General features: G+C 53.8%; 2 protein-coding genes across 2 annotated transcripts in view; one reads left to right on the top strand and one right to left on the bottom strand.

Moving 5' to 3' along the window:
* Positions 1–15,400, top strand: part of BLVRB (biliverdin reductase B) — a 220,150-nt gene that overhangs the window by 79,751 nt on the left and 124,999 nt on the right. The gene's annotated exons all lie outside the window — the stretch shown is intronic.
* Positions 98–15,400, bottom strand: part of SPTBN4 (spectrin beta, non-erythrocytic 4) — a 117,522-nt gene continuing 102,219 nt past the window's right edge. Inside the window, exons 29-37 of the mRNA XM_050768976.1 lie at positions 11,484–11,622; positions 11,300–11,384; positions 10,687–10,883; positions 8,171–8,799; positions 6,763–6,832; positions 5,850–6,142; positions 4,423–4,596; positions 4,235–4,277; positions 98–1,144 (exon numbers count right to left, since the gene is read on the bottom strand). Coding sequence (XP_050624933.1) covers positions 986–1,144; positions 4,235–4,277; positions 4,423–4,596; positions 5,850–6,142; positions 6,763–6,832; positions 8,171–8,799; positions 10,687–10,883; positions 11,300–11,384; positions 11,484–11,622 — 1,789 coding nt within the window. The 3' untranslated portion in view covers positions 98–985. The remainder of the gene's footprint in view (positions 1,145–4,234; positions 4,278–4,422; positions 4,597–5,849; positions 6,143–6,762; positions 6,833–8,170; positions 8,800–10,686; positions 10,884–11,299; positions 11,385–11,483; positions 11,623–15,400) is intronic.

Genomic DNA, 15,400 nt, shown 5'->3' with positions numbered 1-15,400 from the left:
CGCTCCCCACCCTGCACCCACCCCTACAGCCACCACAGCCCTCCTTTCAATCCTCCCGGGCGCAGCCCAGAAAACCCAAACAAAGGACCATAGACCGTCAAAGCCAAATGGTTTATTATAGGTACATACAGTGTGCGCCCGCCACACCGCCCCACACCCCCGGGCACCAGCGGCTTCTCCAGGCGGCCATGGGGGCTGCCCACAACCCAATCCCCCCACTCCCCAGGGAGGTGCTCCAGCCAGAAGCATGCAGGGGGAGGGCTTCCCCTCACCCCTCCCCTCATGAAGTGGCATTTACAACTGGAGGGGGGAGGAGAGAGGAAGGCAGTTTTGAGCTTTGACGCCCCTCCCATTAAAAGCCTTCGCAGATGCGGGGCGGGGGAGGAGGAGATCGACGTTTTGCAAAAATAAACTAAGTCAGGAATTAACCGCATGGCTCTGAGGCGGTGGAGTGCAGGGGCTAGGGCCCCTTCACTCCCCCCTCCCAGACAGAGATCAAGGCAGCATTGGAAGTGAGGTAAAGGCGGGGAGGGGGTGTCCCCTCCCTACCCCCTAGCACCCTGGATGGTCCAGGGGACCTCACCAGCGCCCCCGTGCCCATCCCTAGGGCAGAGAGGGGGGGCAGGAATTACCGCCCCCACCACCCCAGCTTCTTGGGGCAGGATCTGCAGATGGGGCAGGGGGCTTGGCTCAACTAGGCCCCTGCCCACCCCCATCAAGCTCAGTTATTGCATAAAAATAAGGGAGCCCCAGCACCTGGGGTGGGGGTGGTGAGTGGGAAGGGGCCGAGATATGGCTATAGGGGCAGCAATCTCCCCACCACTTCTTGGGGTGCCGGAGAAGTCCCCTCCTTTCCGGTGCCCACCATGTCACGCGTCCTCAGTGTTGGAACTAGGAGCTCCCGCCCCTGCGGAAGAAAAAGTGTCTTTGTGCCCACAGTGCGGAAAAGAGGGGAGACAGATGTGTCAAGCCCTGGGGGTGGAAGTCACTTCCTGCGCCCGCTGGCCCTGCGATCTCCGCCTTCCCTCTTAGGGTTGCCCTCATCTGTGGATGAAGTAGTGGGTAGTGTCTGGCCCCAGCGGGCGATCTCTGCGTGTTCCGCTACTGAGGCTGCCACAGCCTCCAGCCAGCCGTTCATCTCCTCCTGGGGGAAGAAACAGGGCACAGAGTCCGCATTTGGAAGAGGGAAGCTGGAATAATAGGTGAATTTCAGATCAGACTACCCTCTCTGAAATTCAGTTTTCTCATCTATTAAAAAGGGATGATGATGATGATGATGATGATGATGATGATGATGATGATGATGCAGTTACAAAGCAGTATGTGCCAGGCTCTGTTCCAAACACTTTAGTGGTTTAACTCCCTTAAACTTATGCAATAGGATTATATATACTTCCTACTACAGAGATAAATGACACAATGATAATATGGGCAGTCACCACTACAGCACTGACATTTACTAGGCCCTGTGCTAAGTATCAGTTTATCATGTATCAATTAAACATGGAGCAATTTAATTCTCACAGTAACCCTATGATAAGAAACTTTTTTTTTTTTTTTTTTGAGACAGAATCTTGCTCTTTCCCCTAGGCTGGAGTGCAATGGCTCCATGTCAGCTCACTGCAATCTCCATCTCCCAGGTTCAAGGGATTCTTGTGCCTCAGTCTCCTGAGTATCTGGGACTACAGGCATGCGCCACCATGCCTGCTTACTTTTTGTATTTTTAGTAGAGATGGGGTTTCGCCACATTGGCCACACTGGTGTTGAACTCCTGACCTCAAATGATCTGCCCACCTCAGCCTCCCAAACCCTTCCAGCCTTCCCAGCTGGAATTGCAGGTGTGAGGCACCATGCCAGGCCAAGAAACTACTTTTAATCTTCATTGTGCAGATAAGTAAAATAAGTCATGTAGTGGGTAAAGGCCTACTTCTGGCTGGGCGTGGTGGCTCATGCCTGTAATCCCAACACTTTGGGAGGCCGAGGCGGGTGGATCACCTGACGTCAAGAGTTTGAGACCAGCCTGACCAACATGGAGAAACCCCGTCTCTACTAAAAATACAAAAATTAGCCGGGCATGGTGGCACATGCCTGTGATCCCAGCTACCTAGGAGGCTGAGGCAGGAGAAACGCTTGAACCCGGGAGGCGGAGGTTGCACTGAGCTGAGATTGCGCCATTGCACTCCAGCCTGGGCAACAAGAGAGAAATTCTGTGTCATTTAAAAAAAAAAAAAAAAAGGCCTACTTCTTCATTGCATCTTGTGAGGATCGAAAGAGATAACAAGTGTTAGTTATTACTCTCAACATCTCTTCAAACCACCTCCATGCTTGCCTCTCTCAGACTCCTCTTCCTCCTCTCCCCACAGGCTTGTGTGGTCCAGCCATGCGCTCTCCCACTTGGGTCCCTGCCCTGGCCCTAGCCGCGGCCTGGGCTACCCACGCAGGTAGCCAAAGGAATCTTTGTTTTTTGCATGTTTTGTTTTGAAATGGAGTCTCACTCTGTCGCCCAGGCTGGAATGCAGTAGCCTGATCTCAGCTCACTGCAAGTTCTGCCTCCTGGGTTCACACCATTCTGCCTCAGCCTCCCAAGTAGCTGGGACTACAGGCGCCTGCCACCACGCCTGGCTGATTTTTTGTATTTTTACACTGTGTTAGCCAGGATGGTCTCAATCTCCTGACCTCGTGATCCACCCGCCTCGGCCTCCCAAAGTGCTGGGGTTACAGGCATGAGCCACCGCGCCCTGCCTATTTTGTTTTTGAGATGGAGTTTCACTTTTGTTGCCCATTCTGGAGTATAATGGCGCTATCTCAGCTCACTGCAACCTCTGCCTTCCGGATTCAAGCAGTTCTACTGCCTCAGCCCCCTGAGTAGCTGGGATTACAGGCATGTGCCACCACGCCCGGCTGATTTTGCATTTTTAGCAGAGGTGGGGTTTCTCCATGTTGGTCAGGCTGGTCTCGAACTCCCAACCTCAGGTGATCCGCCCGCCTCGGCCTCCCGAAGTCCTGGGATTACAGGTGTGAAACACCGTGCCAGGCCGGGAATCTTTTTCACACATCACTGTAATCCCCCTAGCTCTCCAGTGCCCTTACATACAAAATCCGATCTCCTCCAAATGGCCCATCATGTCCTGAGACACTTATCTCCCGGGAACCTTTCTGGGACCTTCTTCCATGAACTCTGTCCTCCAGCAGTTAACCCTTTGCAATTCTGCACTCCTGGGCCTCTGCACTTGCAGTTCCCTCTACCTAGATCCCCCACCCCCTCTTGTTTTTGAGACAGAATCTCACTCACTCTGTCGCCCAGCCTGGAGTGCAATAGCACAACCACAGCTCATGATAGCCTTGACCTCCCTGATTCAGGTGATCCTTCCACTCGGCCTCCTGAGTAGCTGGGACCACAGTCGTGTGCCACCACTCCTGGCTAATTTATTATTATTATTTGTAGAGATGGGATCTTTCTGTGTTGCCCAGGCTGGTCTTGAAGTCCTGGGTTCAAGCAATCTCCTGCCTTGGCCTCCCAAAGTGCTGGGATTACAGGCATGAGCCATGGTGCCTGACCTGAATCACTCCTTTTTTTAGATCCCCGCCGTCCCTCTGAATCACCATTTTTATTTTTATTATTTTATTTTATTTTATTTTATTTTATTTTTGAAAGCAGTCTCGAGCTGTTGTCCCTCAGGCTTGAGTGCAATGGCTCCATCTCGGCTCACTGCAACCTCCGCCTCCTGGGTTCAAACGATTCTCCTGCCTGTGCCTCCCAAGCAGCTGGGATTAAGGCACCTGCCACCATACCCAGCTAATTTTTGTATTTTTTAGTAGAGACAGGGTTTCACCATGTTGGCCAGACCGGTCTCGAACTCCTGACCTCAGGTGATTTGCCCGCCTTGGCCTCCCAAAGTGCTGGGATTGCAGGCATGAGCCACCGCGCCCAACCAAATCACCCCTTTTTAAAGCAAACTCCCTCCTATCTTTCCAGTCTCACCTGAGTGACCACGGCAAAGAGGTTGGACTTTGTCATCAGGAACTGCAGGCAGCCCTCCCTGAAGCCCTTCCTACTCCCCACTGGGTTAGGAACCTGCTTTGGGTTCTCAGTGCCTGTGGGCTTTCCCATTACAGCCCTGATAACTCTGGCCTATGAGTGTCCCTTCTCACAGCCCCATCACTCTGGGCCAGGAGCCAGCCAGCCAGGTCGTTACTGAGGTCCACACAGAGGGAGGAAAGGACCAGATCTCACCTCATCTTTTGCCTGGAGCAAAAACTCACTGCCATCCTGGGTCCTGTAGGAAGGGACACAGAACTTGAGAGATCTGGGGAAGGAGCCCAGCCCACCTGCCCACCAAGTGTCCCCCAGGGAAGTCAGGGTCCCCCTGGGAGTTGAAGCTGAGCCTTGGATCCCTCCCTCCTGCCCACTGGGGGGCTCACTGGAGCTTGAAGACATGCTTCTTTTTCTTGTAGTCACTAGCCACCTCGCTGGTGGCCTTGTGCAGGCTGAGCAGCGGCTCCCCACCGTGTGTGCTCCCGGATGCCGGGCCCTTGGAGTCCTTGTAGAAGCCCAGTTCCCCCTTACTAAGCACACAGTAAAGGCTCACCCACGACCTGGAGTGACAAGATGGGGCTCAAGGCAGCGTCACAGCACTCTGCCTGATAACTCTTCACTAACATCCTCAAGGGCTGAATATGCCTGACCCTTCCTTCCTCTGGACTTTTGCACCCTAGTTGGGCCATATGCCTAAAATGCGCTTCCTTATGGCTGTTGCTGCCCCGAGGGGAGCATCTAAGTCTCTCAGTACCAAGCCGTTGCCTAGGCTGGGGTTTCCCTTCCTTATCCCCTCCCATACTGAATTTCCTGAAGGTAAGACTTCAGCTGTCTCCTCCATAAGCCTTTGCTCCACTCAATCCTCCCCAATCTTGGAGCTTTCTCAAGGAAGGTCTATTGGTCTACTGTCTGGAATAAAGAATTCCTGTTTCTCCAGCCATCCAAAGCCTCGATCCAGGAGGAATTCCTCCAAGAGCAAGATATACTAGGTGCCCTTGCTTGAAAGACCACCTACAGATTCCACTAGCAAAATCTGAATCTGTCCTGCCCACTTCATCTCTTGGGACTAGCCCTCATGCCATTACTGGCTGGTGATACCCCTTTTTGGCTCCACTTGTCCCCAGATTCTGCCTCTTAGTAGGACAAAAAGAGGGTGGACAAGCAGGAGCTGGACTCCAAGAGCAGGTACATAGTGGCTAAACCCTCATTTGGAAACCTGTAAGAGATGACTCCCCCTTCCCAACCCCTACCCTCATTAGTTTGGGCTCTGCCCCTTTTCGGACCCTCCCCCAATTTGAAACTTCAAGGGTGGACCCACCCCACTCACTGGTTGGGTGACCTCTCCAGGCTCCACGATAAACCATTGAAACCTTCTCAACCAGACGCCTCCCTCTTTGCTATTTAGCTAGTCAACTCCTGGGTTGGTTGCTAAGAGGTTAGGTTCCAATTTATTCACTTTCAGAACATTTTCCCTCTGTTCCCACCTAAGCTCCACCCATCAGCCATTAGATGCACGAACCTTACGTCCTACCCCTTCCTGTTCATTGGTTGGAATCATCCAAGTTGAGCCCCCCCCCATCTGGCCCCACCTACTACCCCCACGGGTTGGCGCGCCTGACGCTAAACCACACCCTCTCCTGCTCATTGGTTGGCTTTCTTGATTTCATCCACCCCCCTCCTCTGGCCCCACCTACCACCCCCACCTGCTGGAGGGCCTGAAGTTGAACCACACCCGCTCCTCAGTCCCACCGCTCCCCTCATTGGTCACCCAGAGCCTGAGACCCACCTTCCAAAACCCCGCCCATACGCTCACCGGTTGGACGACTTGCGGTTAGCGTCGAGCTCGCGCTTGCGCAGTAGGAAGCCCTCGTGCTGCACTGTGTGAGTGGGCGGTGGCGGAGGCGCGGGGGCGGAGCCGCCCTGGGCCGGGGCGGAGCGCGAGCGCCGGCTTCCCCCGCCCTCACCACCCTCTCTGGGCCGAGGCCGCCGTCGCGGCTTGGGCCGGTCCCGCGCCCGGGGCCGGTCCGGCCGAGGTGTCCGCTCGGGCGGCTCAAGCCCGTTGGGCAGGCGGCCTGGGGGAAGCTCCCGTGGCTGAGGCAGCGACGGCTGTGTGAAGGGAGGGGGAAAGGGGTGCTGTCCATGGAGGGGGTGTGGGGGGTCATCTGTTTGGGGGAGTCATGGGTCTGGGGTCCCATCCGTCTGCAGGGCCGTCTGTCTTGGAGGCGAGTATGGGAGGACCTCAGGGTTGGAGGCCCAATTCTTAGGGCCCCATGGGGTCTTGGGAGTGAGTCTGTTAGGACTCACTGGTTTCGAATCCCTCTCGGTGGTGGGAAGAGGCAGCCAGATCTCTGGAGGTGGGGGTGCAAGCAGGGCGTGTCCCCACTGTCTGCAGGAGGAACCTGGGGCTTCCTTCTGTGTGTGCGTGTATGAGGCTATGAAGAAATTTGGGACCCCACTGGGCTGAAGAAATACGGAGTCCAGGACAGATGTGGGAAGAGTCTGTGTGTGTGTCTGTGGAGGGGGAGTAGGGGTCTCTTAGGTAGGTGCCCCGTCTTTCTAAGGGGGACATTTTCAGATTCTGGGGACCCTGAGAGGCTATGCTGTCTCTGCAGGTTCCAGGTAGGGAATGGGTCCTGCCAGGGCTAGGCACTGACTGTTTCTGAGATCGTGCCCCCTTCTCTGAAAAAGGGGTCCTTGTATCCCCACCCATCCGAGGCTCAACTTACCCCAGCAGGCAGCCCTGGGCCTGCCTCTTTCTCCTGCAGCTGTTCCACAATGTCAGCCAGAGTGGCCTTCCTGGGGGATGGGGGACAGAAAGACTCAATGAAACCAGGGTTCCTTCTCCCAGGGACCTGCCTGGCTGGGCAGAGGAGCCTCCACTTCTCAGCTGGAAGTGCCAGGCCCCTGCCCACTTCTGCAGCTGTTTCAGATGCTCGCCTTAGGTACCACAGGTGTTTGAGACATGTCTGCTGAATGGAGGACCAAACCTCTCGCCCCTTTGAAAAAAAATTTTTTTTTTTGAGACGGAGTCTTGCTCTGTTGCCCAGGCTGGAGTACAGTGGTGCATGATCTCGACTCACTGCAACCTCTGCCTCCTGTGTTGAAGCAATGCCCCTGCCTCAGCCTCCCAAATAGCTGGGATGACAGGTGTGCACCACCACGCCAGCTAATTTTTGCATTTTTAGTAGAGACAGGGTTTTGCTATGTTGGCCAGGTTGGTCTCGAACTTCTGACCTCAAGTGACCTGCCCGCCTCAGCCTCCCAAAGTGCTGAGATTACAGGCATGAGCCACCGCACCCAGATACCCCTTTGAATTTTAAGGAGCACAAAGAATAACTTGTAAACGTTGCCTTTCTCCACCCACCCCTGACTCGCCAGTCCCCCGATCACCCCCATTCCAGCCCAGATAATTCTGGGTCATCATTGATGACAAGCCTGTTTCCCCAATGGACTGATTGTGAGTCTCTAAAGTCAGGGATGGGACTGGTTCAGTCGCCGCTGGACTCAGCACATGTCAGGCAGAGTGGGCACTCAGCAAATGTTCATGAAATGTGAAATTTAAAAAGAGTCAAGAAGTCATTGTCTCCTGACCAAAGGCCTCTTTCTGGAGACACACACAGATGATTGGATGGATCTGCAAAACACACAGTGGCCAACTCTGGATTCTGAAAGTCCTGGTTTGTTTAAGCTGAGTGACTTGCCCTCTTTGCGCCTCAGTTGCCCTAGCCGTACAATGGAGAAGACAACAGCCCCCACTTCATAAGGCTGCTCATAGAACTGTGATAAAGGGTCTTCTCTCCAAGGAGGGGAGGGTTCCACCATCAGCCCAGTGGACAAACTGAGGCACAGAGAGGACAAAATCCCTGCCTCGGGGCACCCGGGAGACTTGATGCAGGAGTCACAACCCAGGGGCTGAGAACCTGAGTCTGGAGAAAGGCTTCCCTTCCTGTGTAATAATGCGCATATCGATTCTTTTGCAGCCTCAGTTTACACCTCTGCAAAATGGGTACCGCGACGATATCTCCTTCCTTGGGAAGTTCGGAGCCCTGAAGCCCCGTCACTGGGCCTGTGCTGTTCCAGGAGCTCTCAGCTTTCCCCTCCCCTCACTTCCTGGTCATGCAGTGGTCGCCTTACCCCTTGACCAGGTCTCCTCTGATGGGCATCTCCTGTTCGCTGGACTCCTGCCGCTCCAAGCGCCGCTCACGCCGCTCGCGCCGCCGCTCCATCTGCTCGTAGCGGCCCAGGGTAAGGCTGTGTGCCGCCTCGTGCTCCGCTGACTCCTGCCGTTCTGGCCGCCGCCGCCGCGCAGCCTCCTCTGATTGATCGACTGACTCTTGCCGCTCGGGCCGTCGCCTCCTGGGAAGCTCCTCCGCGCGATCCGCTGACTCCTGGCGCTCCGGCCGTGGCCGGACCTGCTCCGCCGCCACGGGGGCCGCGGGGGCCGCGAGGGTCTCCGCCGCGTCCTCTGGTGAGGCCGGCAGGGCCGCGTGCTCCACCCTCCCCGGGATCTCTGGCAGCCGGTCAATGCGCGGCTGAAGGCGCTCGGGCTTGAGCTCCTGGCGCACATACCCCACCCGAGTCCGCACCTCGGCCGAGAGCGTGTCCGAGGCCCGGCGGGCCAGGGGCTCCAAGCCCCTTTCATAGCCCCCTGGCCTCAGCAGAGGCGCCGCCTTGGCCGCCAGTTCCGTGGGGTCCCCAAAGAACTTGCGCCCCAGCAGTGGGGTGGGCGGCTGCTTGCTCTGTTCCGCCTTGATTTTCTCGATCTGGGGATGGAGGGACCAGGGTTAGGTTGGAGGCGTCGGGCCGGGGTGGGGTAAGGGGGAGGTCCAGGGAGGCGGCCTGGGTTTTCTGCCTCACCACTCAATTGATCAGTTCCTTGAAAAAGCAAGGTGTCCAGGCCTGTGCGATGCTTTGCTCTCTGTCAAGAACTTAAAGCCTTATTCTCACCGGCAAACACCTATTTCTCTTTTAAGAATTGGCTAAATCACTTTTTTAAAAAATTGGGTAAATCAATTTCTCTGCGTGCCTTTCTGACTCCCATTTCTCCTTCCTTAATGTCCCCCCACACAGGACTTTAAGACTTTATTTTTTTGAGACGAAGTCACGCTCTGTCGCCCAGGCTGGAGTGCAGTGGCACGATCTGGGCTTACTGCAAGCTCCGCCTCCCAGGTTCACGCCATTCTACTGCCTCAGCTTCCCGAGTAGCTGGGACTACAGGCGCCTGCCACCACGCCCGGCTAATTTTTTTTTTGTATTTTTAGTAGAGACAGGGTTTCACCGTGTTAGCCAGGAAGGTCTAGATCTCCTGACCTTGTGATCTGCCCTCTTCGGCCTCCCAAAGTGCTGGGATTACAGGCGTGAGCCACCAAGCCCGGCCTTTTTTTTTTTTTTTTTTTTTTCCAGAGTCTTGCTCTGTCATCCAGGCTGGAGTGCAAGGGGCAGGATCGTAGCTCACTGCAGCCTCAACCTCCAGTGCTCAAGTGAGCCTTGAGTCTTAGCCACCCCTCTTAGTAGCTTGGACTATATGCAGGTGCCATCATGCCTGGCTGTTTTTTCTTTTTCCTTTTCTTTTTTTTTTTTTTTTTTTTTTTTTTTTTTGAGACAGAGTCTCGCTGTGTCGCCCAGGCTGGAGTGCAGTGGCCGGATCTCAGCTCACTGCAAGCTCCGGCTCCCGGGTTCACGCCATTCTCTGGCCTCAGCCTCCCCAGTACCTGGGACTACAAGTGCCTACCACCTCGCCTGGCTAGTTTTTTGTATTTTTTAGTAGAGACGGGGTTTCACCAGGTTAGCCAGGATGGTCTCCATCTCCTGACCTCGTGATCCACCCGTCTCGGCCTCCCAAAGTGCTGGGATTACAGGCTTAAGCCACCGCGCCCGGCCCCTTTTCTTTTTTCTTTGTTTGCTTTTGGTTTTGGTAGAGACGCATTCTCAGTATGTTGCCAAGGCTGGTCTTGAACTCCTGGGTTCAAGTGATCCTCCTGCCTAGGCCTTCCAAAGAGAGTACAGGTGTGAGCCACCCCACTCAGTCTTTAAGCATTTTTTTTTTTTTTGAGATGGAGTCTTGTTCTGTTGCCCAGGCTGGAGTGCAGTGGCATGATCTAGGCTCACTGCAACCTCTGCCTCCCAGGTTCAAGTGATTTTCCTGCCTCAGCCTCCCGAGTAGCTGGGATTACAGGTGTGCACCACCTTGCCCAGCTAATTTTTGTATTTTTAGTAGAGATGGGGTTTCAACATGTTGGCCAGGCTGGTCTCAAACTCATGGCCTCAAGTGACCCACCCATCTTGGTCTCCCAAAGTGCTGGGATTACAGGCATGAGCCACCACACCTGGCCTAATCCTTTTTATTACTACAGTCTCTTCACCTAATTATTCAAGTCTCAGAACAGAATTCTCCAGGCCAGTTCCCCCTCCCTCTCCCCATCCCAGGCACCATCCCTCTGCTTGTTCTTCCCCTATCACATCCCTGACATTCTGGGCTGTCACTGGTGACAGGTCTGTCCCTCTGCTCCACTGGGAGCCTAGGAAGGGTCTTGGCACTCACACAACACAGGACTAAGCACCATGTCCGGGTGTGTCTGTCTCATACACAGCCATGGGTGTGGGGGTCTTGGTGGGGGTGGGGTTAATGGGGCAGGATCTGGGGAGCTGACCGTGGTCAGGCGCCGCAGAGAGCTGAACCTCTCTTCCCAGGCTGCAGCCGCTTTGCGGAAGGCCTCGTGCCGCCGGATAAGCTGCTCCACCTCATCCACGCTGCTGCCCAGCTCCCGGCTCTGCAGGAGCGGCTCCTGGGCTGTCAGCCAGGCATCAGCCACCACCGCCTCCTGGGCAAACTGGTGCACCTCCAGCACTGAGGAGGGGCATGCAGGGTAAGGATTCTAGAGCATCTGGAGCCCTTCCTGGGGCAATGGCTGTTTCTCCTGGCCTTCCACACCCCTGCAGCTTTCCATACCCCAGCCCTGACCATCCTGGGCTCTGCAGGAATGACAGAAGCTGGGGCTATTTCAGTGGGCATCATTCCTCCTTTCTGACTCCCATTCCTCCTTCCTTAATGTCCCCCCACCCAGGACTTTAAGACTTTTTTCGGGGGGTGGGTATTCAATGGCAAGGCAGCCCCCTTGTCCACCCTTCCAGGCTCTTATGTTTGCTTCTGGAGACCCATGGGTAGGGTGCAAAGCATGCTCCTGTCACCCTCTGGGCCTTGGCTGGACAGGCCGGAGCATGTCCCTGTGCCCTTGAGCCACGTATGCCTGGGCCCCCACTCACTCTGCTGCAGCCACTCCCAATGGCGGTCCCACTTTTCCGACACCTCCTCCTTCCTGGTTCCCAGCTTGTCCAGCTGTGCCTGGATCTGGGAGTGGCAGGTGGGTGGGAGGGAAGTCAGGGTGTGGAATGGCTTCCACCCCAATGTGCCCAGGTGGCAGAGGGGGACCCCCTCCCTGCTCCCCACCTCATCAGCCATGGCACTTTTGTTGAGCAGCAGAGATCGCCCCAGCTCCTGGCAGGCAGTCAGCTCAGGCACCCGCGCCTCCAGCTCAGTCTTCAGGCCCTGGTGGTAGTTCATGAGCACCTCCACTGATGACACGTCCCTGCAGTGGGTGGCAGGCAGGGATCTGAGCCACGGGCAGCCTCCTCAGCCTGCCCCATACATGTGGCTCCTGGTGACCCCGAATCCTTGAGGCTGACATCCCACACCACCTCGAGACACCTACTTTCTTTTCTTTTCTTTTTTTTGAGATGGAGTCTCACTCTATGGCCCAGGCTGGAGTGCAGTAGGGCGATCTCAGCTCACTGCAAACTCCACCTCCCGAGTTCAGGTGATTCTCCTGCCTTAGCCTCCTGAGTAGCTGGGATTACAGGCACCCACCATCATGCTCAGCTAATTTTTGTATTTTTAGTACAGATGGGGTTTCACCATGTTGGCCAGGCTGGTCTTGAACTTCTGACCTCAGGTGATCTGCCCGTCTCAGCCTCCCAAAGTGCTGGGATTACAGGCATGAGCCACTGCACCAGGCTGAGACATCGACTTTCGATGACCAAGTTCTGAGGGCCCGTGGTTCACTAATTCAATGATTCAAACTTTCTAAGTTTCTAAAATTTCACACTTCGGTGATTCTAACCTTCTAGGATTCCAAGATCCAAACTTCCTTTTTTTTTTTTTTTTTTTTTTTTTTTTTTTTTTTTTTTTTTTTTTTTTAGGGTCTTGCTCTGTTTGCCCAGGCTGGAGTGCAGTGGCAAGATCACAGCTTACTGCAGCCTCAACCTCCTGGGCTCATGCAATCCTCCTGCCTCAGCCTCCTGAGTAACTGGGACCACAGGTGCACACCATCACACCCAGCTAATTTTTTTATTTTCTGTAGAGACAGGGTCTTGCTATGTTGCCCAGGCTGGTCTCAAACCCCTGGGCTCTAGCAATTCACCTGCCTCAGCCTCCCAAAGTTTGAGGCTATGGGCATAAGCCACCACACCCAGCCAAGATCCAAATTTTCTAACTTTTCCTAGCTATGCTTCTGAAGGTTCCACTAGCCAATGATTTTAACCTTGCAAGTCTGTGCTCTCCAAGGCAGTAGCCACTAGACATGTGAGCACTTGAAATGTGGCCAGTCTGAATTTTGATATGAAGTGTAAAATGCACACCAGATTTTGTGGAGTTAGCATAGTAAAGAACGTAAAATGTCTCATTAATAGTTTTTTGTTGTTGTGCAGTGGCACGATCCCCACTCACTGCAACCTCCCCATTCTGGGTTCAAGTGATTCCCCTGCCTCAGCCTCCTGAGTAGCTGGGATTACAGGCGCCCGCCACCACGCCTGGCTAATCTTTTTGTATTTTTAGTAGAAATGGGGTTTCAACATGTTTGTCGGGCTGGTCTCGAACTCCTGACCTCAGGCGATCCGCCCGCCTTGGCCTCCCAAAGTGCTGGGATTACAGCCGCACTTTTTTTTTTTTTTTTGAGACGGAGATTTGCTCTTCTTGCCCAGGCTGGAGTGCAGTGGCATGATCTTGGCTCACTGCAGCCTCCACCTCCCAGATTCAAGCAATTCTCCTGCCTCAGCCTCCCAAGTAGCTGGGATTACAGGCACCCACCACCAAGCCTGGCTAATTTTTTGTTCTGTATTTTTAGTAGAGATGGGTTTTCGCCACGTTGGCCAGGCTGGTCTTGAACTTCTGGCCTCAGGTGATCCGCCTGCCTTAGGCTCCCAATCTCTGCACAGATTACAGGCATGAGCCACTGCGCCTGGTCTCATTAATAGTTTTGTTTGTTTTTGTTGTTGTTTTTGAGACGGAGTCTCATTCTGTCACCCAGGCTGGACTGCAGTGGTACAATCTCCACTCCGCTGAGATTGGGAGGCTGAGGCGGGCAGATCACCTGAGGCCAGAAGTTTGAGACTGCCTGGCCTCATTAATAGTTTTAATATTGACTACCTGTTGAAGTGATAATACTTTGGGTATGTCAGGTTAAATAAAAATGTATTACTAAAATTAATTTTCATTTGCTTTGTTAATATGGCCACAGAAGATTTTAAAGTATATATGTGGCTCATATTTGTGGCTCATGTTTTTTTTTTGTTTTGTTTTTGTTTTTTGAGATGGAGTCTGGCTCTGTTGCCCAGGCTGGACTGCAGTGGCCGGATCTCAGCTCACTGCAAGCCCCGCCTCCCGGGTTCACGCCATTCTCCTGCCTCAGCCTCCCGAGTAGCTGGGAGTACAGGCGCCCGCCACCTCGCCTGGCAAATTTTTTTTTGTATTTTAGTAGAGACAGGGTTTCACCGTGTTAGCCAGGATGGTCTCGATCTCCTGACCTCGTGATCCGCCCGCCTCGGCCTCCCAAAGTGCTGGGATTACAGGCTTGAGCCACCGCGCCCAGCCGGCTCATGTTATATAACTGTTGGACAGCACCATTCTAAGCCATCTTATGTCCAAAACAAATTCCAAGTTTCTGAAGATTCCATCAGTTGGCAATCATGGCTTCATGCTATGGTTTGAATCTACCACTTGGGCTCAAGAGATCCTCCTGGCTTAGCCTCCAGAGTAGCTGGGACTACAGGCATGCACCACAATGCCCAACTAATTAAAAAAAAAAAAAATTTTTTTTTTTTTTTTTTTTTGAGACGGAGTCTCGCTGTGTCTCCCAGGCTGGAGTGCAGTGGCGTGATCTCGGCTCACTGCAAGCTCCGCCTCCCGGGTTCACGCCATTCTCCCGCCTCAGCCTCCCAAGTAGCTGAGACTACAGGCGACCGCCACCACGCCCAGCTAGTTTTTTGTATTTTTAGTAGAGACGGGGTTTCACCATGTTAGCCAGGATAGTCTCGATCTCCTGACCTCGTGATCCACCCGCCTCGGCCTCCCAAAGTGCTGGGATTACAGGCTTGAGCCACCGCGCCCGGCAATTTTTTTTTTTTTTAAGAATCACCATGATTGACTAATTTTTTTTCTTTTTTGTAGAGATGGGGTCTCACTATGTTGCGTAGGGTGGTCTCAAACTCCTGGGCTCAAGTGATCCTCTTGCCTTGGCCTCCCAGTGTTGGGATTATAGGCGTAAGCCACCTCTTCTGGCTACATTGGCCAAATGTTGATGGTTGTTCAAGCCACGTGTTCATGATACACATGTGGGTTACCTTTACTTCCCTGTATATTTAAATTTTTTTTTTTTTTGAGATGGCATTTCACTCTTATTGCCCAGGCTGGAGTGCAAAGGCACAATCTTGGCTCACCGCAACCTCTGCCTCCCGGGTTCAAGCAATTCTCCTGCCTCAGCCTCCCGAGTAGCTGGGATTATAGGCGTGCACCACCACACCCGGCTAAGTTTGTATTTTTAGTAGAGACAAAGTTTCTCTATGTTGGTCAGGCTGGTCTCGAACTCCCAACCTCAAGTGATCCGCCCACCTCAGCCTCCCAAAATGTTGGGATTACACGTGTGAGCCACCAAGCCCAGCTTTTTTTTTTTTTTTTTTTTTACATGGAGTCTCGCTCTGTTGCCCAGGCTGAAGTAGTGCAGCGGTGCGATCTCAGCTCACTGCAACCTCCACCTTCCAGGTTCAAGCAATTCTCCTGCCTCAGCCTCCCCAGTAGCTGGGATTACAGGCGTCTGCCACAACGCCCAGCTAATTTTTGTATTTTTAGTAGAGACGGGGTATCGCCACATTGGCCAGGCTGATCTCAAAGTCCTGGCCTCAAGTGATTCACCCACATTGGCCTCCCAAAGTGCTGGGAAGACAGGCATGAGCCACCACACCTGGCCTATTTTTCTCAAATGTACACATCACATCACTCCACTGTGCTCTAAACTGTCGCATGGCTCCCACCTTCCTCATAGAGACGGTATGCTCGTCACCATGTGTGGTTTCCAGGGTCCCAGTGCCCCTCTG

Source organism: Macaca thibetana, chromosome 19, assembly GCF_024542745.1.
Source record: "Macaca thibetana thibetana isolate TM-01 chromosome 19, ASM2454274v1, whole genome shotgun sequence".
Lineage (NCBI taxonomy): Eukaryota > Metazoa > Chordata > Mammalia > Primates > Cercopithecidae > Macaca > Macaca thibetana.
This window is presented reverse-complemented; position numbering and strand designations above follow the sequence as displayed.